The sequence below is a fragment of the Rhea pennata genome, chromosome 36 (assembly GCF_028389875.1).
Source record: "Rhea pennata isolate bPtePen1 chromosome 36, bPtePen1.pri, whole genome shotgun sequence".
In the NCBI taxonomy this organism is placed as follows: Eukaryota; Metazoa; Chordata; class Aves; order Rheiformes; family Rheidae; genus Rhea; species Rhea pennata.
This window is the reverse complement of record NC_084698.1, coordinates 211,545-232,901: the sequence shown is the minus strand read 5'-3', so window position 1 is coordinate 232,901 and position 21,357 is coordinate 211,545. Positions and strand designations below refer to the sequence as shown.

The 21,357-nt window shown below is 67.2% G+C and overlaps 2 protein-coding genes across 2 annotated transcripts; both read left to right on the top strand.

The window, feature by feature from the left end:
* The first annotated feature begins 454 nt into the window (after window positions 1-454).
* On the top strand, window positions 455-15,698 carry POU2F2 (POU class 2 homeobox 2). Its single transcript, XM_062598712.1, is given in 19 exon segments — window positions 455-501; window positions 704-779; window positions 2,615-2,732; window positions 2,735-2,829; window positions 2,986-3,091; window positions 3,181-3,272; window positions 3,370-3,504; window positions 4,842-4,983; window positions 5,072-5,220; window positions 5,302-5,482; window positions 6,242-6,307; window positions 6,421-6,450; window positions 6,453-6,562; window positions 6,565-6,593; window positions 6,687-6,760; window positions 9,650-9,913; window positions 13,803-13,877; window positions 14,001-14,230; window positions 15,681-15,698. Coding segments are annotated over 19 exon segments (2,037 nt in total).
* Window positions 15,699-16,933: 1,235 nt separating this feature from the next.
* ZNF574 (zinc finger protein 574) lies at window positions 16,934-21,057 on the top strand. Its single transcript, XM_062598724.1, has 2 exons — window positions 16,934-16,988; window positions 17,642-21,057. Exon 2 carries the CDS (start codon window positions 17,802-17,804, stop codon window positions 20,328-20,330), a length of 2,529 nt encoding a protein of 842 aa, XP_062454708.1. The 5' UTR covers window positions 16,934-16,988; window positions 17,642-17,801; the 3' UTR covers window positions 20,331-21,057.
* The last annotated feature ends 300 nt before the right edge of the window (window positions 21,058-21,357 follow it).

Genomic DNA, 21,357 nt, shown 5'->3' with positions numbered 1-21,357 from the left:
CCCATCCCGCCCCACATCCCCCCCAGCTCCCCCTGCCCCCCGCCCGCCCCATCCCGCCCCACATCCCCCCCCGCCCCCCGGGCGGTTCCTGTTTGGGCGGCGGGTGCGGGCGGTGACTCAGGGGGGGGGCGGGGGGGGGAAATCCCGGCCCGGGGGCGGCGGCAAAACAGGAAGCGCCTCCGGGGGGGGCGGGGAGCGGGGCCCCCCCCGCCCACCTGCCCCGGGAGCTCCCCCCCCCGGGCAGCCCCCCCGAGCCCCACGGGGAGCCCCCCCGGGCTGCCCCCCCAGCCGCACACGGGGGTCTCCGCGGTGCAGCTCCCCCCAGCCCCACGCGGGGGGGTCCCCGTGGTCCTGCCCCCCCCAGCCCCACACGAGGGGGGGTCCTCGTGGTCCTAACACCGCCAGCCCCACACGGGGGGGGGTGTCCCTGTGCTCCTGCCCCCCCCAGCCCCACATGGGGGGGGTCCCCGTGGTCCTGCCCCCCCCAGCCCCATGCCAGGGGTTTCCCGTGGTCCTGCCCCCCCCCCCCCCAGCCCCACACGGAGGGGGTCCCCGTGCTCCTGCCCCCCCAGCCCCCCGAGGGGGGTCCCCGTTGTCCTGCCCCCCCATCCCCACGCCAGGGGGTCCTGCCCCCCCATCCCCACGCCAGGGGTCCCCGTGGTGCTGCCCCCCCCCCACGACGTGTCCTCCCCCCCAGGTGAAGGCGGAGGAGGCGGCGGAGCTGCCCCCCAGCGCAGCCCCTGCCCCAGCTGATGCTGGCGGGGAGCCAGTTGGCCGGGGTGAGTGCGGGGGGGGGCTCGGGGGGGGTTACGGGGGGGGACGACGCCAGGGCCCCTCCGTTAGCACTAATGGGGCTGCACCACTCGTTGGGGGGAGGGGGCTGTGAGGATCCCCCCCCCGGACGCCGGGGCCCCTTCGTTAATGCTGACGATGCTGTGCCGCTCGCTGCGGGGGGGGGGATGGGGGGCAGGGCGGAGCGGGGATCCCCCCCCCCCGGACGCCGGGGCCCCTTCATTAGCGCTGATGATGCTGCGCCGCTCGCTGCGGGGGGGATCCGGGGGGGGGGCTGCTTGGCAAATGCTCTCTACTAACCGGCTGCCCCCCGCCCCCCCGCCTAACCTCTGCACGCCGCCTCGTCCCCTCCCAACCGGCCCCGAATCTGCCCCCGAATCTGCCCCCACGTCCCAAATCTGTCCATGTGACCCCAAACCTGTCCCCGTGTCCCCATCCTGTCCCAATCTGTCCCCACGTCCCCGTGCTGCCTCTGTGCCCCAAATCTGTCCATATGACCCCAAATCTGCCCCCATGTCCCCATCCTGTCCCCAAATCTGTCCCTGTGTCCCCAAATCTGTCCCTGTGACCCCAATCTGCCCCATGTCCCCATCCTGTCCCCAAATCTGTCCCTGTGTCCCCAAATCTGTCTATATGACCCCAAATCTGCCCCATGTCCCCATCCTGTCCCCAAATCTGTCCTGTGTCCCCAAATCTGTCCATATGACCCCAAATCTGTCCGCGTGTCCCCATCCTGTCCCCAAATCTGTCCCCACGTCCCCGTCCTGCTTCTATGTCCCCAAATCTGTCCATATGACCCCAAATCTGTCCGCGTGTCCCCATCCTGCTCCTATGTCCCCAAATCTGTCCCTATGTCCCCATATTTGTCCCGTGTTCCTGTCCTGCCCCTATGTCCTCAACCCTCCCCGTGTCCCCACGGTACCTCTGCATGTTCCTCCCATCCTTGCTCCCGCCTCTGTCCCCTCTCCATGTCCCCAACCTGTCCCCAACGTCCCCCTGCCTGTTCCATGTCTGTCCCCAACCTGTCCCGTGTCCCATCTCCTACCTGTCCCCAATGTCCCCCCTGCTTGTCCCATGTCTGTCCCCAACATGTCCCCACGGCTCCCCTGCCTGTCCCAACCTGTCCCATGTCCCATCTCCTGCCTGTCCCATGTCTGTCCCCAATGTCCCCCTGCTTGTCCCATGTCTGTCCCCAACATGTCCCCAACGGCTCCCCTGCCTGTCCCCAACCTGTCCCATGTCCCATCTCCTGCCTGTCCCATGTCTGTCCCCCAATGTCCCCCCTGCTCTGTCCCATGTCTGTCCCCAACATGTCCCCAACGGCTCCCCTGCCTGTCCCAACCTGTCTCATGTCCCATCTCCTGCCTGTCCATGTCTGTCCCCAACGTCCCCCCTGCTTGTCCATGTCTGTCCCGAACCTGTCCCCAACGTCTCCCCTGCCTGTCCCCAACCTGTCCCATGTCCCATCTCCTGCCTGTCCCCAACATGTCCCCAACGGCTCCCCTGCCTGTCCCCAACCTGTCCCATGTCCCATCTCCTGCCTGTCCCATGTCTGTCCCCAACGTCCCCCCTGCTTGTCCCATGTCTGTCCCGAACCTGTCCCCAACGTCTCCCCTGCCTGTCCCAACCTGTCCCATGTCCTGTCCCATTTGTCCCCAACCTGTCCCATCTCCTGCCTGTCCCCAACGTGCCCCCTAACCCGAACCTGTCCCCAACCCATCTCCGGCCTGTCCCCTGCCTATCCTGGACCCACCCGCTGCCCGTCCCCGCCGTGTCCCCTGCCCCAACCCGCCCGCTGCCCGCGCCCGCGCCGCCCGCGCAGCTCACGGCGCTGATGCCGGCGCAGCAGCAGCTGCTGCTGCAGCAGGCGCAGGCCCAGCTGCTGGCGGCGGCGGTGCAGCAGTCGAGCGCCGCGGCCGCCGCCGCCAGCGCCGCCGCCGCCCCGCGCCGCCGCCGCCGCCGCCGGGCGGGGAGGGGGCCCCGCCGCCGCCCGCCCCCCCCCCCGCTCGCTCCCAGCCCATCCAGCTCACGGCCCAGGTAAGGGGGCGGCAGCGCCGCCCGCCCCCCGGCGCTCGGGGCCACGCTCGCCCCGCCGTCCCCTCCGCCGCCGTCCCCTCGCCGGCGTGTGGCCCCCCCCCGTCCCGTCCCGTCCCGTCCCGTCCCCCCCGCCTCCACCCCGTCCTTCACCACCAGGACATCCAGCAGCTCCTGCAGCTCCAGCAACTGGTGCTCGTCCCCGGCCACCACCTGCAGCCGCCCGCCCAGTTCCTGCTGCCGCCGGCCCAGCAAGGACAGCAAGGTGCGAGGCGGCGCGCGCCGGGGGGGGACGACGGGGACGGGGACGCGCGGCGCCCGCCCCGGCGTGACCGCCCCTCTCCTCTCCCGCAGGGCTGCTGCCGACGCCAAATCTCTTTCAGCTACCTCAGCAAAGCCCCGGGGGCCTCCTGCCAAACCAGCCCCGCGCCGGGCTGCCGGCACAGGTGACGGGGCGGCGGGGGGCGGCGGGGGGCCGCCCGCGCCGCCCCGTCCGCGCTGACGCCCCTCCCGCAGCCAGCGACTCGGCCGGGCCTCCCCGAGCCCCACCTCAGCCACGGGCCCCCCCCGAAATGCCTGGAGCCGCCGGCGCCCCCCGAGGAGCCCAGCGACCTGGAGGAGCTCGAGCAGTTCGCACGCACCTTCAAGCAGCGCCGCATCAAGCTGGGCTTCACGCAGGTAGCGGCGGGGGGCGGCGGGGGGGCCGCGGCGCGCGTCGGAACCCCCCGGCGTCAGGGGGGCTTTGGGTGCCCCCACAACAACCTCCTGGGAAGGGCGGGCGGCACGGGAGGGCGGGGAGGTGGGCTGAGACCTGGCTGAAGGACACATCTCGGAGGGTTGGGAGCAGCAGTGCGAGCCCTGCTCGGGGGCTGTAGCTGGTGGGTGTCCCCCACCCCGGGTCAAGGCTGGGCCAGCCTTCTCCATCTTCTTCATCCATGACCTGGCTGAAGGACACATCTCGGAGGGCTGGGAGCAGCGGTGCGAGCCCTGCTCTGGGGGCTGTAGCTGGCGGTGTCCCCACCCCGGGTCAAGGCTGGGCCAGCCTTCTCCATCTTCTTCATCCATGACCTGGCTGAAGGACACATCTCGGAGGGTTGGGAGCAGCGGTGCGAGCCCTGCTCGGGGGCTGTAGCTGGTGGTGTCCCCCATCCCGGGTCAAGGCTGGGCCAGCCTTCTCCATCTTCTTCATCCATGACCTGGCTGAAGGACACATCTCAGAGGGTTGGGAGCAGCAGTGCGAGCCCTGCTCGGGGGCTGTAGCTGGTGTCCCCCACCCCGGGTCAAGGCTGGGCCAGCCTTCTCCATCTTCTTCATCCATGACCTGGCTGAAGGACACATCTCGGAGGGTTGGGAGCAGCAGTGCGAGCCCTGCTCCGGGGCTGTAGCTGCGGTGTCCCCCATCCCGGGTCAAGGCTGGGCCAGCCTTCTCCATCTTCTTCATCCATGACCTGGATGAGGGCACAGCATGCCTCCTCAGCAAGTTTGCTGATGATCCCGAAGTGGGAGGAGTGGCTGATGCCCTGGGGGCAGAGCTGCCACCCAGAGGGACCTCCCCAGGCTGCAGAGGAGGGCAGAGAGGAGCCTCCTGAAGTTCAGCGCAGGGAAGGTCCTGCCCCTGGGGAGGAATGATCCCGTGCAGCAGCACGGCCTGGGGCTGACCTGCTGGCAAGCAGCTCTGCGGAGAAGGTCCTGGTGGACACCTAAATCGTCCACAAGTCAGCAAGGGCCCTTCTGGCCGAGATGGCCAATAGCGTCCCGAGTTGTGTTAGGAAGAGCGTTGCCAGCAGGTCAAGGGAGGTGATCCTGCCCCTCGAGTATCCTTGGAGATACTCAAAAGCCGTCTGGACGCAGTCCTGGTCAGCCTGCTCTGGGCGACCCTGCTGGAGCAGGGGGGTCGGACTCGAGGACCTCCCGAGGTCCCTGCCGACCTCAACCGTTCCATGCTTCTGCGAGAGGCTGCGGCCCCGGACGCCTGGGCCCGGCGCTGAGCTCCCTCCCCACCCCAACCCCGGCAGGGCGACGTGGGGCTCGCGATGGGGAAGCTTTACGGCAACGACTTCAGCCAGACGACCATCTCGCGCTTCGAGGCGCTCAACCTCAGCTTCAAGAACATGTGCAAGCTCAAGCCGCTGCTGGAGAAATGGCTCAACGACGCCGGTGAGGTGGTGGGGACCCGCGCAGAGGCGGGGGCGGCGGCACCGTCCCGAGTGCCAGCGCCGCCCGCGTCACCTCCCCGCCCCCGCAGAGACCATGTCGGTGGACTCCACCTTGCCCAGCCCCAACCAGCTGAGCAGCCCCAGCCTGGGCTTCGACGGGCTGCCGGGACGGCGTCGCAAGAAGCGGACCAGCATCGAGACCAACGTCCGCTTCGCCCTGGAGAAGAGCTTTCTCGCGGTGAGCCCCCCGCGCCGGCAGCCCCGTCCCCACGCCCACCCGGACGCCCACCCTGACGCCCACCCGTGTCCCCCCCCCCAGAACCAGAAGCCTACCTCAGAGGAGATCCTGCTCATCGCCGAGCAGCTCAACATGGAGAAGGAGGTCATCCGCGTCTGGTTCTGCAACCGGCGCCAGAAGGAGAAGCGCATCAACCCCTGCAGCAGCAGCCCCATGCTGCCCGCCCAGGGCAAGCCCCCCGGCTACAGCCCCCACATGGTGGGTCCTGCGCCCCGCGGCCGCCCCGGCCGGGCCCCGCGGCTCTGCGACTCCCCCAGCCCGCGTGACCCCGTCTGCGCCCGCCGCGCCCCGCCTACCCCCGTCCACCCGCGTGGGCTTCGTGGTTCCCGTGCCACCGCTGTGGAGCCCGTGGTCTGCGTCCACCCCTATCGGCCTCGAGGTGCCCCCATCTTGGCCCTGAGACCTCCGCCCCCTTGTAGAGCCCACGGTCCCCGTCCCCTCGTGTTGGCCTCGAGGTCCCCGTCCCCTCCTGGTGACCTCAAGGTCCCCGCCCCCCATATTGCCTACTCTCCCCACCCACCCATGCTGGCTCGTGGTCCTTGTCCCCCATGTTGGCCTTGTGGTCCCCATCCCCATCCAGCGCCCATGGGCCCTGTCCCCCCATACGGACCTCGAGGTCCCCATCTCGCTGTGTTGCCCACAGTCCCTGTACCCTCATATGGACCTCGAGGTCCCTGTCCCCCCACGCTGGCTTGTGGTCCACGTCCCCATCTAGCATCCACAACCCCCTCCCCAGTATTGGCCTCCAGGTCCCATCTGCCTGCGTTGACCTCCAGGTCCCCATCTGCCCGTGTTGGCCTTGTGGTCCCCATCTAGTGCCCGTAGACCCTGTCCCTCCGTACTGACCTCGAGGTCCTCGCCCCCCCGTGCTGCCCCCAGTCCCCGTCCCCCCGCCCCGCCCCGAGGCCCCCGTCCCCCGCGCTGCCCCCCGGCCGCCCGGTGACGCCTGTCCCCGCGCCAGGTGACCAGCCCCGGCCCGGCGTGAGCCTCCCGCTCTCCCAGGCTTCCAGCAGTCTGAGCACAACAGGTTGGTCGCCCCGGAGCCGCCGCGGCCGTTTTCCCGCGGGGACCTACCCGAAAGGAGGTGCCGACGTTCCCGGGAAGCGCGCGCGAGCACCCGTTTCTCTCCCTTCCCGGCAGTTACTACCTTGTCGGCGGCGGGCAGCTCGCTGGCCCCAGCCGCTGCGCGGGGGCCGGGGGGGTCCCCGCCTTGAACTCCGTCACGCCGCCCCCCAGCAACAGCACAAACCCCAGTCCGCAGAGCAGCGGCCACGCGGCCATTGGGGCCTCTCGGGCCTGAACCCCGGCACGGGGTAAGCGCGGGGAGGGGGCTCGGCGGCGGCGGCGGGGGGGGGGTCGGGCCCGCGTCCCCTCCCGTAACCCGCGGCGTCTGCTTTGCTTTGCAGAAGCTCTGTGCTAGGGGTGAACGCGGGGTTAAACCCGGCGCTCATGGCCACTAACCCGCTGGCCACCATCCAAGGTTGGTGCCGTGCGTGCAGGCGCACGCGCGCGGTGCGACCATCCACGCCGCCCGCCCGGCCGCCCGGGGCGGGGAGGGGGCGCGAGCGGGAGCCGCGGGCGAGAGCCGCGGGGCCGTCGTGCAAACGGGCGTGCGCTGGTGCGCCGGAGCTGCGAGGTGTCGTGTGACCAGCCCCGTGTCGGGGTGTGAACAGCCGCGGGGCCGTCGTGCAAACAGGCGTGCGCTGGTGCGCCGGAGCTGCGAGGTGTCGTGCAACCAGCCCCGTGTCGGGGTGTGAACAGCCGCGGGGCCGTCGTGCAAACGGGCGTGCGCTGGTGCGCCGGAGCTGCGAGGTGTCGTGCAACCAGCCCCGTGTCGGGGTGTGAACAGCCGCGGGGCCGTCGTGCAAACGGGCGTGCGCTGGTGCGCCGGAGCTGCGAGGTGTCGTGCAACCAGCCCCGTGTCGGGTGTGAACAGCCGCGGGGCCGTCGTGCAAACGGGCGTGCGCTGGTGCGCCGGAGCTGCGAGGTGTCGTGCAACCAGCCCCGTGTCGGGGTGTGAACAGCCGCGGGGCCGTCGTGCAAACGGGCGTGCGCTGGTGCGCCGGAGCTGCGAGGTGTCGTGCAACCAGCCCCGTGTCGGGGTGTGAACAGCCGCGGGGCCGTCGTGCAAACGGGCGTGCGCTGGTGCACCGGAGCTACAAGGTGTCGTGCAACCAGCCCCGTGTCGGGGTGTGAACAGCCGCGGGGCCGTCGTGCAAACGGGCGTGCGCTGGTGCGCCGGAGCTGCGAGGTGTCGTGCAACCAGCCCCGTGTCGGGGTGTGAACAGCCGCGGGGCCGTCGTGCAAACAGGTGTGCTCCAATGTGCAGGGAGCTGTGGAGCTGGTGTGCAAAGAGGCAAGTGCTGGTGTGCAAAGAGGCGTGCACTGGCATGTTGAGGGCTGGGATCTGGTGTGCAAAGAGCTGCGATGTGGTGTGCACAGAGCCGGGCGCTGGCATGTCCGAAGCTGTGATGTGGCGTGTCCAGAGCCTGTGTACTGGCGTGTCCAGAGCTGCAATGTGGCGTGCATAGGGCCGTGCGCTGGCGTGTCTGGAGCTGTGATGTGGCGTGCATAGGGCCGTGCGCTGGCGTGTCTGGAGCTGTGATGTGGCGTGCACAGAGCCGGGCGCTGGCATGTCCGGAGCCGTGATGTGGCGTGTCCAGAGCCTGTGTACTGGCGTGTCCAGAGCTGCAATGTGGCGTGCATAGGGCCGTGCGCTGGCGTGTCTGGAGCTGTGATGTGGCGTGCACAGAGCCGGGCGCTGGCATGTCTGAAGCCGTGATGTGGCGTGTCCAGAGCCTGTGTACTGGCGTGTCCAGAGCTGCAATGTGGCGTGCATAGGGCCGTGCGCTGGCGTGTCTGGAGCCGTGATGTGGCGTGCACAGAGCCGTGCGCTGGCGTGCCCAGAGCCGCGACGTGTTGTGCTCCGTGCCCGCGTGTGTGCGAGCCGGCGTGGCGTGCGCGCGGGCGTGCGAGCGGCGGCCGGGCGGGCGGCCCCCCCCCAGACCCCCAGCGCCCCGGTCTGGGCCCCCTCTCATCCCACCCCATGGTGTGTCGTGCCAGCCGTAACCTGCATCTCCCACCGCTGCTCACTAACCGCTCGCTCTCCGCTCGGCCCCCTCTGTCCTGCGCCCCGTGGGGAGGGGGCGGCGGCAGCCCCGGGCTTGGGGCGCCGTGGGGTGCAGGTGGGTGTCGGGCGCCCTGGGTTCCCCCGGGAAGCAGGGCAGGGGCTGGGCAGGGGCACCCCGATCCCGTGGGGCAGGGCTGTGGGGCAGAGGATGGGGCAGGGAGCTGCCATGGGGCAGGCGTTACCCATGGGGCAGGGGTGGGGTATCTGTGGGGCAGGGGTTACCCATGGGGCAGGAGGGGCCTGTAGGGCAGGGTATGGGGTGTCTGTGGGGCAGGGGTTACCCATGGGGCAGGGAATGGGGCAGGGCTTTGGGTATCTGTTGGGCAGAGGTTGCCCGTGGGGCAAGGGATGGTGAAGGGCAGCACCCATGGGGCAGAGCATGGGGTATCTGTGGGGCAGGGAGTATCAAGTGGGCAGGGGACACCCATGGGGCAGAACATGGGATATCTACGGGGCAAGGGGCAGCCATGGGACAGGGGTGGGTATCTATGGGGCAGGAGTTATGCATGGGGTATGGGGCATGCCTGCAACAGCACTTGGATTATCTATGGGGCAGAGGACACCCCTGGGGCAGGGCATGGGGTATCTATGGGGCAGGGGTTACCCATGAGGCATGGGGCACCCATGGGGCAGTGGTGGGTATCTACGGAGCAGGGGTCACGCATGGGACAGGGCATGGGGCATCTGTGGGGCAGGGGTGGGTATCTCTGGGGCAGGGGTTACCCACTGGATAGGGAGCATCCATGGGGCAGGGCATGGGGTATCTGTGGGGCAGGGGTGGGTATCTCTGGGGCAGGGGTTACCCACTGCATAGGGAGCATCCATGGGGCAGGGCATGGGGTATCTGTGGGGCAGGCACCTATGGGGCAGGGGCACCCCTGGGGTGGGTATCTATGGGGCAGGGGTTATGCATGGGGCAGGGGACACCCCTGGGGCAGGGCATGGGGTATCTATGGGGTCAGGGCACCCATGGATAGAAGGCACCCCTGGAACAGGTATCTATGGGGCAGGCATTATGCATGGGGCAGGGGGCATCCATGGGGCAGGGGTGGGTATCTATGGGGCAGGGGTATCCATGCGGCAGGGCCACATCCGGGACCGGATGGGGCCCCCAGAGCCCCGCAGTGGGACCCCACGACAGCGGCGGAGGCAGGGTCCCCCCGCGCCACCGCGCCGTGGGGCCGCCCCACATCTGACCCCCGCCCCCTCCCCGCCCCATTCCCGGGTCTCTCCGCACAGCCTTGGCCAGTGGTGGAAACCTGCCGCTTTCCAGCCTTGACGCCGGCGGGCCGCTGGTGCTGGGGACGAGCGCGGGGACGGCGGGCAGCCCGAGCATGGTGACGTCCCCGCTCTTCCTCAACCACGGCGCCCTGCCGCTGCTGGGGGCCGCCGCCGGCGGCGTGGGGCTCGTGCCGGCCGCCGTGGCCGCCGCCGCCGCGGCCGCCGCCGCCGCCGCCTCGCCGGGCCCGGCCTCCTCCCCGTCCTGCTCCTCCTGCAGCTCCGGCGGCGGCGGCGGCGGCGGCGGCGGCGGCGGCTGCGACAACGACACCGACGCCGGCCCCGACGCGGACCCCCAGGACGAGTGACGGGGTCTCCCCCCACCCCCCCAAGACTGCCAATGACCAAAAAAAAAAGAGCGGAAAAGGGGAAAAAGAAAAAAAAAAAGAAAGGAAAAGATACCCCCCCGAACCCCAGCACGTGCTAAAAAACCAAAAACTCCCCCCAAAACCCCGGCGCTCCGACTCCCCGGACTGACGGGTGGCCGCATCCCCTCCCCATTTCCCTTTAATTTAATTTAATTTACCCATATTGGGGGGGAAGGCCCAGGTCCTCAGCCCCCCCCCCCCCCCCCCAAATTCCCAATCTTTGTATTTCCCTGGGGCGGGAGGGAACAGACCAAAAAGGGGCATTTTTCCACCCCGCTTTGGTCTGTTGGAAGTGTGTGTTGGGGGGGGGGGCGGGGAAGGAGGAACAAGGTGGGAGGGGAGAAATGAGAAGAAATTACTACTTCACACCAAAAAAAAAAAAAAAAAAAAAGGATGAACCCAAAGCAAACCCAGTTCTAGCTGATCCCAAAGGCTTTTTACAAAACTTTTCTAACCTCTGTGTCCGGTCGAATGTCTTTTGAAAGCTTTTTATTTATTATTAATCTATTTTTATTTCCCATTGGGGACTGGGGAGGGGGTCGGGGGGGGGGAGCCCGTCTCACGCTTTTAACCAAAAATCCTTCATTCTCGCCATTTCCCTCGGTGTCGATCATCGGGTGCCCCCCCCCAACATCGGTTATGTTTTAATTTTTTTTTTTTTTTTGTCTAAATGCTGTGATTTCTCCGTGCCGGACCCGGGAGCGGAGAGCCGGCCGCCCCCATCCCTATTTATTTATTCCCAGGACGGACGAGACGTGTTCGGCCGCCGGCAGCCCCGTCCCCGCGGGGTCCCCCCGCCTCTGACGGAGGGGCCCGGCGGGGTGCGAGGACGCTTCGTTCTTATTTTTATACCTGTTGTTCTGAGAAAAGAAAAAAGCAAAGCAAACAAAAAAAAAAAAAAAACACACACAAAAAAGACCAAAAAAAAAAAAAGAACAATTCATCTTGCAGTGCCTGACAAACCAAACGAACCGCCACAAACGGGGCGCCAGCATCGCCCTGCCCATGGCCCGAAGGAAACCAAAAAAAAGATCGCCACATCTCCACGCGACACCCCCGGCGGCCCTACGTGCCCGGCGGGGGGCGAGAGGAACCTCTGAACCAAAAAAAAAACCAGAAAAAAACCCTAATAACTGCTAAAATAATAATTACGAAAAAAACATGACTTCGAGCGAACAAAGAGACTCGATAGACAAAAAAAAAATAAAAATAAAAGGACTTGAGCGGAGAAAGGGAGGCCAGGGAGCGCGCGGGGCGCCGGGCCCTCTCTGCGACAAAATACCTCATGGACATGGCGGCCTGGTCACAACGGCCGGGCGACGCCGTGGCAACGGCGGGCGGTGCCATGGCAACGGCGGGCGAGGCTGTGTGGGCGCCATGGCAACGGCCTCGCCCTCCCCGGCCTCGCCCGGCGTGTGGCGTCGCCTCACGTCCCGCCGCCGCCGCCGCCGCCTCACGTCGCGCCGCTCCCGGCGCCGGTGAACCAAAGTCTTGCTCCTCGCAGAGAAGGAAGTTTAGCCATGAGAGACCGCCGAGAGCGGGCTGGAGGGAAACCAAACCCCGTCTCTTTGACCTCATTTTCGGCTCCGGCTTTCCCCCCCCTACCCCCAACCGCTGGGCTCGAGCAGCGATGGACGAGAATACTGTGAAACTGCGCGTTGCATGGACGAACGCGAAAAACCGCCAAACCGAAAACACCCGGTGTTTCAAACCAAAAAAAAAAAAAAACAAAAAAAAAGGAAAAGGAAAAGGAAAGGGAAAAAGGAACAACAAACAAAAAAAGACTTGAACACAAAAACGCAGAGTTTTTTGACCCTTGGCGGGCGCGAGAGCAGCAAGGTCGGGGCCGCGGGGACGGGAGTCTCCCTGCCCTGGCCCGTGGCCGTGTTTTCTACGTGGAATGTACTTGTTTCGTGATCTCTCTTCTTCTTATCGCTCTTTCTTTCCTTCTTTTCTTTTTTCTTGTCTTTTTAACAGAGCAAAAGGAAGAAAAAAGAAAAAAAGGCTTTTTTTTTTTTTTTTTTTTGGTTTTCAGGGGGTTTTGGCTTTGGGGAGGAGGGAGGGTGAGGGGAAAAGGGGCAAAACCCCCATTTTTGGGTCTTTTTTTTTATATATATACAGAGAGAAATTCTACGTCGGCTTCATCGCTTCTTCCTGTAGGAAAAGAGAGGAAAAAAAAATACAGAAAAAGGGGGAAAAAATAACCCCACCAAAACCAAATGCGGGAAAGTTGGAGACGATGTTGAAACAACAAAAAAGAAAAGAAGAAAAAGGAAAAAAAAAACAAAAAAAGAAAAAACCAAAAAAATAAACCTCAAAGAACCAAAAAGTGTAAAAAAAAAAAATTGATTCTAGACCAAAAATGACCCTATCTCCATGCGCAGAGCTGAGTGGCGGCGCCCCACGAGCCGGACCCGGTGTCCGGGGGGGCCCGGGGGCCACGGCTGCATCTCGGGCTGGTCCCCCGGCTCGGATGCCTGGGCCCCCTCTGAGCCCCATGGGGTTGGAGGCCCCGTGGACCTACCCCCCCCCCCAGCCCCGAAATGCAGCCGCTGCCCCCTAAGCTCCCCCCCCAGACACCTGGAAAAGTCTCAAAAACAAGCTTTAAACTACAGCTGTCAAACCAAATATTCGCCCCCGGGGCGGGGGCCGGCGCGGCGCGGCCCCACCAGGCTCTTTGGAGATAGCTCGCCATATACCTCATATACTTTAAAGAGAAACCAAATAGAAACGCTTGGAGGGGGCGCGCGGGGGCGGCCGGGGGCAGCCCAGCCCGGCCCGGCCGCCCCCCAAGCCCCCCTCTCCTCCCCCCTCGGCTCCCTCCCCACCCGGTTTTGTGTTTTGCTTTGGCTTTTTCGGGGTGTTTTGATGGTGGAGGTGAAGCATGGGGAAGGTCGGAGCGGGCGGGGGGGGGGGGTCCGAGCCTTTCAGTCCCCACCGGCCCTGGGGAGCGGCTCGGCCCAGCCCCAGGCATCTGGCTTCCAGGAGGGTCTCCTGAGCTTGTTTCCTCGTTAATTTGTTTGTAGTTGTGGGACTTAGAAGTGACTTGAGAGGTGATGATGATGAGTCAATTGCTGTGACGCAGCCCCCGGAAAGGCCAGTGGCCAGTGCACACGGCCTCGGGGACCTCCATGAGGCCACGATCTCGGGACCGTCATGGCCTCGGGGACCACTGTAGCCTTAGGGACCTCCACAACGGTGCCACCTCAGGGACCTCCGCATGGCCACGGCCTTGGGGACCTCCACGGTCCCATGGCCTCAGGACTTCCACAGTGTCGTGGCCTTGGGGACCTCTGTGATGGTGGCACCTCGGGGACCTCTATGGTGGTACAGCTTTGGGGATCTCCCTCATGTCTTGGCCTTGGGTACCTCTGCAGGGCTGTGACTGTGGGAACCTCCCTGGTGTCGTGGCCTTGGGGATCTCCCCAGCGTCATGGCCTCAGGGTCCTCCATGGCGTTGGGACTCCAAGGTCCTCCGTGGTGTCGTGGCCTTGGGGTCCCCCATGGCACAAGGCCGTGCTGGGTTAGGACTTTCTCTCTCTCTCTCTCTCTCTCTCTCTCTCTCTTCCCCCTTCACCTCCCACCGCATCTGCCGGTGTTTTATAGAAGCAAATTACTTGTCTTGCAGCCAAAGAGGGCCGGAGCGGGAGGGAAAGGAGGCAGCCGCCCCCGGCCCCATGCCTGGCGGGCCCCTCTCCCGAAGCTCCTCGGACATATACCTCATAGACGTGCGCTCAACCAAATAGGCTTCGGCCCGCCGGTGTCGGCCGGCCCCCAGTGCCCAGCCACGTGCCGGTTCCAGGTTGCCCTTGTGGTTCTAGGTCGGTCTTGGTGGAGGAGGCTGGCGGGGCTGTGGTGGAGGTGCCCGCCCTGGCTCGCTCCGGCAGTGAGTGTGAGGGGCTCTTGTGTGCCCGGTGTCTCTTTGGGTCTCGGTGTCTCCTCAGTTCTTGGTGTCTCCTCAGTTCTCCAGCTCTTGGTGTGTTTCCAGTTTATGGTAGCTTTCTGGCTCACAGCGTGTCTCTCGTTCTCGGTGGCTCTCCGGTTCCTGGTGGCTCTCTGGTTCTTGGTGTGCCTCCTGTTCTCGGTGTGTCTCCAGTTCTTGGTGCCTCTCCAGCTGTTGGTATGTTTCCAGTTCTCGGTGACTTTCCGGTTCTCGGTGGCTCTCTGGATCTCGGTGCGTCTCCAGTTCTCAGTGCATCTCCAGTTCTTGCTGTGTCTCTGGTTCTCAGTGCACCGCCAGTTCTTGGTGCATCTCCAGGTCTTGGTTCCCCTTGAGCTCCAGGCTGGAGGATGCTGTACGAGGAGCAAGGGGTCTTTGCCACACCTATATCCTGCGTGCCAGGGAGCCCCTGAGCACGGAGGCATGCTGGTTGCTCTAGGTATCTCTTGCTGTTCTAGACATGCCAAGGGCAGCCTGGCCAGCCTGGCAAGAAACGTGTGGCTATGGAGGGGCCGCCGGCCCAAGAGCCCAGGAGTGTGCCTGGGCCTCGTGGGGTTGCCCAGGTGGGACAGTCCAGCCCTGAAATCCACCTTCGGGGTCGTATCCCCCCCCCCGCACCCTGCTTGGGGGGAGACAGAGAGAGAGAGAGAGAGAGACTTGCACCCCCAACCTGTCCCCACCCCTTCTCCCTGTCCCCATCCCTTCTCCTTGTCCCCATCCTTTGTCCCTATTGCTTCTCCCCATCCCTTCCCTTATCCTCATCCCCATTCCTTTTCCTCTTCCCTTCTCCTTGTCCCCATCCCTTCTCCCTGTCCTCCTCCCTTCTCCCTGTCCTCCTCCCTTCTCCTTGTTCTCATCCCTTCTCCCTGGCCCCCTCCCCTTCTCCCCACCCCTGCACCCCATCCCCAGCCGTGCTCCCGCTGGCCCTGTGCAACGCCTCATCTGAACCCCGGGAGCGGCTGGACCTCGGGAGCGGCCGGCCAGGCCACTGGAGAGGCCTCGGGGTGCCGGGAAGGGGGCGGCCTCGCCCTGGCCGGGCCTGGGGGAGCGAGTCCGCGCACCCCGGCCCCGGGGGGAGGAGAGCAAAATACAGAGTAAACCAAAGATGTTCATTCACCACACACAACCCTGCTACCTTTTTGTAAGAGATGAAAAAATAGTACGAAAAAAAGCTGTAAAAAAAAAAGCAAAAAAGCAAAAAAGAAAATTCAAAAAAAAAAAAAAAGAACCCCCCCCCCCGTTGCCACCCGCTCCTGGCCCCGCCGGCCCCGGCCCCGGCCCCGCCGGCCCCCACAAATGTATATTTTTGACTCCGTGTCCTTGGGAATGGGAACGTTCAATTCTCGCTGCGAGCGGCTGTGGGGCCCCAGCTGGCCCCGCCCCTCCTCTTAGCCCCGCCCCTTGACCTAGCCCCGCCCCTCAGCCCCAACCACACCCTTTCCTTAGCACCTCCCCTTCTCTTAGCTCCACCCCTTGCCCATAGCCCCACCCCTTTTCTTAGCCCCACCCCTTGTCCGTAGCCCCACCCCTTTGTCCTAGCCCCTCCCCTTCTGTTAGCCCCTCCCCTCCTTGCTAACCCCACCCCTTCTCTTAGCTCCTCCCTTTCTCTTGGCTTCTCCCTTTGGACCTAGCCCTGCCCCTTCTCTTAGCCCCGCCTCTTCTGTTACCCCGCCCCCTTCCCTAGCCCCTCCCCTTCTGCTAGCCCCTCCCACAGTTCTAACCCCTCCCCTTCACTATCTCTTAGCTCCACCCCTTCCCTCATTCCCCATCTTTTAGCTCCACCCCTTGATTGTAGCCCCGCCCCTTTTATTAGCCCCTCCCCTTAGCCATGGCCCTGCCACTTCCCATAGCCCCCTTCTCTTAGCTCCTCCCTCTCTGCTAGCCCCACCCTTTTCGTGGCCCCGCCCCCCTCTTTAGCCACGCCCCTAGCCCCACCGCAGCCCCCCCTTAGCCCCTCCCCGGCCCCTCCCGGTGTCCCTGCCCCGTCCCGGTAGCCGCGTGCGTGACTTGATCTCCCGCCTCGTTCGTTGTTCGTGGTTTTTTCTGCTTCTTTTAATGACATTTTTTGTAACCGAGTGTGTCGCCCACGGGAACAATAAAGAAATGTACAGAGCCCCGCGCGGCCTCCGTGCGTCTGTCCGCCGCCGGGCCCGGGAGCGGGCTTGGGGAGCGGGGGGGGGGGGGAACAGGGCCCCCGCTCTGCTCCTGGGGCCCAGGTGTCCTGGGGGGAGGGAACGGCACCCCCCGGCTCTGCTTCCTCTGCCCCAAACCACCCCCTCGCAGTGGTCTAACCCAGCTCCCCCCACTGCGTTGGTTTCGCCCAATCTCCCCCCCACAAGCTGCCAGGGTGGTTTAGCCCACTCCCCCCTCGGCCCCATGTTGGTCTCATCCGCTTCCCCCCCCCTTTCTCGCACCCTTGGTCTCCTCCCGGGATCCCCCCTGGAAGCCCACAGTGGTTTGACCCACTCCCCCCCGCCCCGCCTTGGTCTCACCCGCCCCTCCGCCCCGCCCCCTTGGTCTCCTCCTAGGATTCCCCCCCCAACTGCCCACGGTGGTTTGACCTGCCCCCTCCCACACCCCGCACTGGTGCGGTCCACGCCCCCTACGCCATAGCCGCCTCGTTGGTTCGCTCCAAGCCCCCCAACAGCCCCATGGGGCCACCCCCCGGACGCAACCCCCCGGACGTCCCACATTGGTTCGCTCCGGCTCCCCCCTCCCCGCGTTGGTTTGCCCCGCTCCCAACATGGCGGAGCCCCGCCGTGACGTCAGCGCGAGCGCTCCCTCCCTCCCCCTCCCCCTCCACCACGCACCGCGCCGAGGCGGGGAAGGGGGCGGGGCCGCGCGGCGCGAGCACCGATTGGCCGAGGGCCCCGAGCGCGGCCGCTCGGATTGGCCGGGCCGCGGCGGCCAATGGGGAGGCAGGATGTTGAGGGGTGCCGGCGAGGGGGGAGGGGGAGAGAGAGAAGGAGCGAGAGCGAGAGTGAGACGGGAGGTGAGGGGGGGCGGGGGAGGGGCAGGCCCGGGGGGGCCGGGTCGGGGCTCGAGGGGTCGGGGGGGGGCTCGAGGGGAGCGGGGCTCCGTGGGGGGCGACAGGGGCCTCGGGAGGGGGGTCCTGAGGGGGGAACAAATGCCCGTGGGGGTCAGGGGGCCCCTGTGAGGGGGAGGGAGGGTCAGGAGGGCCCTGAGGGGGGAGGAGTCCGTGGGGGTCGGGGGGACCATGAGGGGGGACGGGGGTCTTTGGGGGCCAGGGAGGTCCCTGAGGGGGGATGGGGGTGTGTGGGGGTTGGGCGGTCCCTGAGGGGGGACGGGGGTCTTTGGGGGCCAGGGAGGTCCCTGAGGGGGGACGGGGGTCTGTGGGGGTTGGGCAGTCCTTGAGGGGGGATGGAGGTCTGTGGGGCTCAGGGGGACCCAGAGTGGGGATGGGGTCTGGGGGGCTCAGGGAGACCCGGGGGGGGGGGGACAGGGCCAGTAAGGATCCAGGGTCTGAGGGGGGCAGGGAGGTCTCTAAGGGTCCAGGAGGCCTGTGAGGCGTGGGGGGGGGGTCTGTGGAGGGCCAGGGGTGCCTGGGGTGTGGGTCTGAGGGGCTCAGGCATTATCATGGGCCCCACAGCATGGGTGACACCCCTCCCACCACTCTGTCCCCAGGTCTGTCCCTGCTGTGGACGCTGCCCCCCGCCCGCACCCTGGACGGCCAGTGCCGCTGCAGGAGGGTGCACGCGCTCCCCGCCGGCGCCTGTGCCGAGCCCCCGCGCCGCTCCCTGCCGCGGCGGCACCCCCCTGCCGCCGCCGCCGGCCTCTCGTGGCCATGGCGGAGCCGGCGGAGGAGACGGTGCTGTACGTGGAGCACCGCTACGTGTGCTCCGAGTGCAGCCACCTCTCGGCCTCGCTGGAGGAGGCCCTGCTGCACCAGCAGAGCCACCTGGGCCCTGAGCAGCACTACGAGGTGGTGGGGCTGGCCGGGGACTACCAGGCCTTGGCGGTGCCGGAGAGCAGCCAGTACCAGTGCCTGGAGTGCGGGCAGCTCCTGGTGTCACCCGGGCAGCTGCTGGAGCACCAGGAGATGCACATCAAGCTGCTGAGCCAGGAGCCCGAGCCGCCGGCAGCCAAACCGCCCGCCGCCGGGCAGATCCACTACGAGTGCGTGGAGTGCAAAGCCCTCTTCAGCAGCCAGGAGGTGTGGCTGGCCCACCGGCAAAGCCACCGGGCCCCGGCGCCCGAGCCACCGGCGCCCGAGCCAGCCCCGACCGCGGCGCCGGGCCCCGGCCAGGCCCTGGTGGACCTGGAGCACTCGTACCGCAAGCCGGAGGAGGCCGGGGCCGAGGGCGGCACCGTGCAGCTGCTGCTCTACGAGTGCGGCGAGTGCCTGCAGCTCTTCCAGACGCCCAAGGACTTCCTGGAGCACCAGGCCACCCACCTGGCCGCCCCGGAGGCCCCCGCCTCGCCTGCCGCGCCGGCGCCTGCCGCGCCGGCGGCCAACGGCGGCGAGGTGACGGCCGGCGACCACAGCTACGAGCTGAAGAACGGCCCCGAGGAGGCGGCGGCGGCGGGGGCGGCGGGCGGCTGGCGCCCGTCGCGGCGGCCGCGCCGCGGCCCCCAGGAGCACTGGTGCGCCGAGTGCGAGCAGCTCTTCCCCTCGGCCCACCAGCTGCAGCTGCACCTGCGCTGCCACCGCCTCGGCGCCTTTCAGTGCCCGCTCTGCAGCAAGGTGCTGCCCTCGCCGCCGGCGCTGGAGCAGCACCTGGGCGGCCACAGCGGCGAGTCGCACTTCCTCTGCCTGGACTGCGGGCTGGCCTTCGACACCGAGGTGGTGCTGCTGGCCCACCGCCGCACCCACTCGCCCAACCCGCTGCACCGCTGCCCCTGCGGCAAGGCCTTCATCAACATGACCAAGTTCCTGTACCACCGCCGCACCCACGGGCCGCTGCCGCCCGCCCCGGCGCCCGCCGAGCCCAGCCCCGCGCCCGAGGACGCCCCGCCGGAGCCGCCGGAGGCCAAGAAGCCGGGGGACGTGGTGCCGCTGGCCATCATCTACTCGGTGGACGGCGGGGAGACGCAGGGCCCCAGCTTCCGCTGCCTCATGTGCAGCAAGGTGTTCTCCAAGCACCTGCAGCTGGTGCGGCACCAGCGCTTCGTGCACCGCCTGGAGCGCCGGCACAAGTGCCCCACGTGCGGCAAGATGTTCAAGAAGAAGTCGCACGTGCGCAACCACCTGCTGACGCACACGGGCGAGCGGCCCTTCCACTGCAAGGAGTGCGGCAAGAGCTTCAACTCGCAGGCCAACCTGCTGCGGCACCGCCTGACGCACACCGGCGAGCGGCCCTACCAGTGCGAGGTGTGCCAGAAGCGCTTCACGCAGTCCTCCACGCTGCAGCAGCACCTCTTCGTGCACAGCCGCCGCTACCCCTACAAGTGCCAGGAGTGCGGCGTGCACTTCCACCGGCCCTACCGCCTCCTCATGCACCGCTACCACCACACGGGCGAGTACCCCTACAAGTGCCAGCAGTGCGGCCGCTCCTTCCTGCTGCGCCGCCTGCTCGACGTGCACCAGCTGAGCCACGCGGGCCGCGAGCCCCAGGTGTGCGGCGGCTGCGGGGCCGCCTTCGTCACCGCCCTGCAGCTCCGGGAGCACAAGTGCGGCAAGGTGAGCCGCCGCTTCGAGTGCCCCACCTGCGGCAAGAAGGTGGGCTCGGCCGCCCGGCTGCGGGCCCACGAGCGGGTGCACGGCGGCGGCGGCGGCGACGCGGCCCCCACGGTGGCGGCCCCCGCGGCGGCGGCCCCGGCCCCGGCCCCCCGGCGCCCGCCGTGCCCCAAGAGCTTCGAGTGCGGCGAGTGCAAGAAGCTGTTCAGCACGGAGACGTCGCTGCAGGTGCACCGGCGCATCCACACGGGCGAGCGGCCCTACCCCTGCCCCGACTGCGGCAAGGCTTTCCGCCAGTCCACCCACCTCAAGGACCACCGCCGGCTCCACACCGGCGAGAAGCCCTTCAAGTGCGAGGAGTGCGGCAAGGCCTTCACCATCGCCGTGCGGCTGGCCGAGCACCGCCGCATCCACACCGGCGAGCGGCCCTACCGCTGCGAGGCCTGCGGCAAGGCCTACCGCTCCTTCTCCAACCTCTGGAAGCACCGCAAGCTCCACCAGCAGCAGCGGCTGCAGCACGAGCGCGAGGCGCTGGCCGAGGCGCAGGCGGTGGCCGCCGCCGCCGCCGACGCGCAGGACTACGGCAGCGCCCTGGCCATCATGGAGACCATCGAGATCTACCCCGCGCCCCCCGAGGCCGAGGGCGCCCCGGCCCCCGCCGGCCCCCTGGACGACGTCCCCGTCGGCGGCGTCTGAGCGGGGCCGGGGACCCCCGCTCTGCCGGGCGAGCGGGGCTGGCGGCCCTGTGCCCCGCTCCCCTCCTCCCCCGCCCCGGGTGTGTCCTCCGCGGTCCCAGCTCTGCCCCGGGGGGTTCTCGCCCCGTTTTGGGGGGTGACGGGGGCTGCTGGCCCCCTGTCACCCCCCTTGGGGATGGCCCGGCTCTGCCCCGGGGGGTTCTCCCCCCGTTTTCGGGGGTGACAGGGGCTGCTGGCCCCCCGTCCCCCCCCTCGGGGATGGCCCGGCTCTGCCCCGGGGGGTTCTCCCCCCGTTTTCGGGGGTGACAGGGGCTGCTGGCCCCCCGTCCCCCCCCTCGGGGATGGCCTGGCTCTGCCCCGGGGGGTTCTCGCCCCGTTTTGGGGGGTGACGGGCTGCTGGTCCCCTGTCACCCCCCTTGGGGATGGCCCGGCTCTGACCCGGGGGGTTCCCCCCATTTTGGGGGTGGGGGTGACAGGAGCTAGTGACCCTGTGTCCCCCGCCCCCCTCCAGGGACGTCCCCGGGGTGCAGGGGGGGGTCAGCGCAGCCCCTCAGGGGCCTCTCGTTTTGGAGGGGGGTTGCAGGGCTGTTCCTCCCCCAATGGCCCCCACGCTGCTGCACCCCAGGTCGCAGTGGGGCAACAGCCTCTGCGATCCCCCCCACACACCCTGTCGCCGTGGGGGGGTTGTTGTTTCCTGTTGCAATTAAATGAGCGAGATGGACTCAAAATGTTTTTATTTGGGGGGCAGAACTATTGCCCCAGTGGGGCAAGAGGGCAATTACACTCGGGAGGGGAGGCAGAACACCTGGGGGGGGCTGTTACCTTTGGGGGGGCAGGAGGGATTTTAGCCCTTGAGGAGATAGCGCTGTTGCCCCTGGGAGGGGGAATATTTGCCCTGGGCGGTGTGCGGACGGGGAGCTGTTGCCCTTGGGGAGGGGTGTTGATGCTCTAGAGCAGTCGTTGCTCTGGGGGGGGGTGTTAATACCCCGGGGGGTCCTATTGCCCCCGAGATGGGGGGGAGCAGGAGG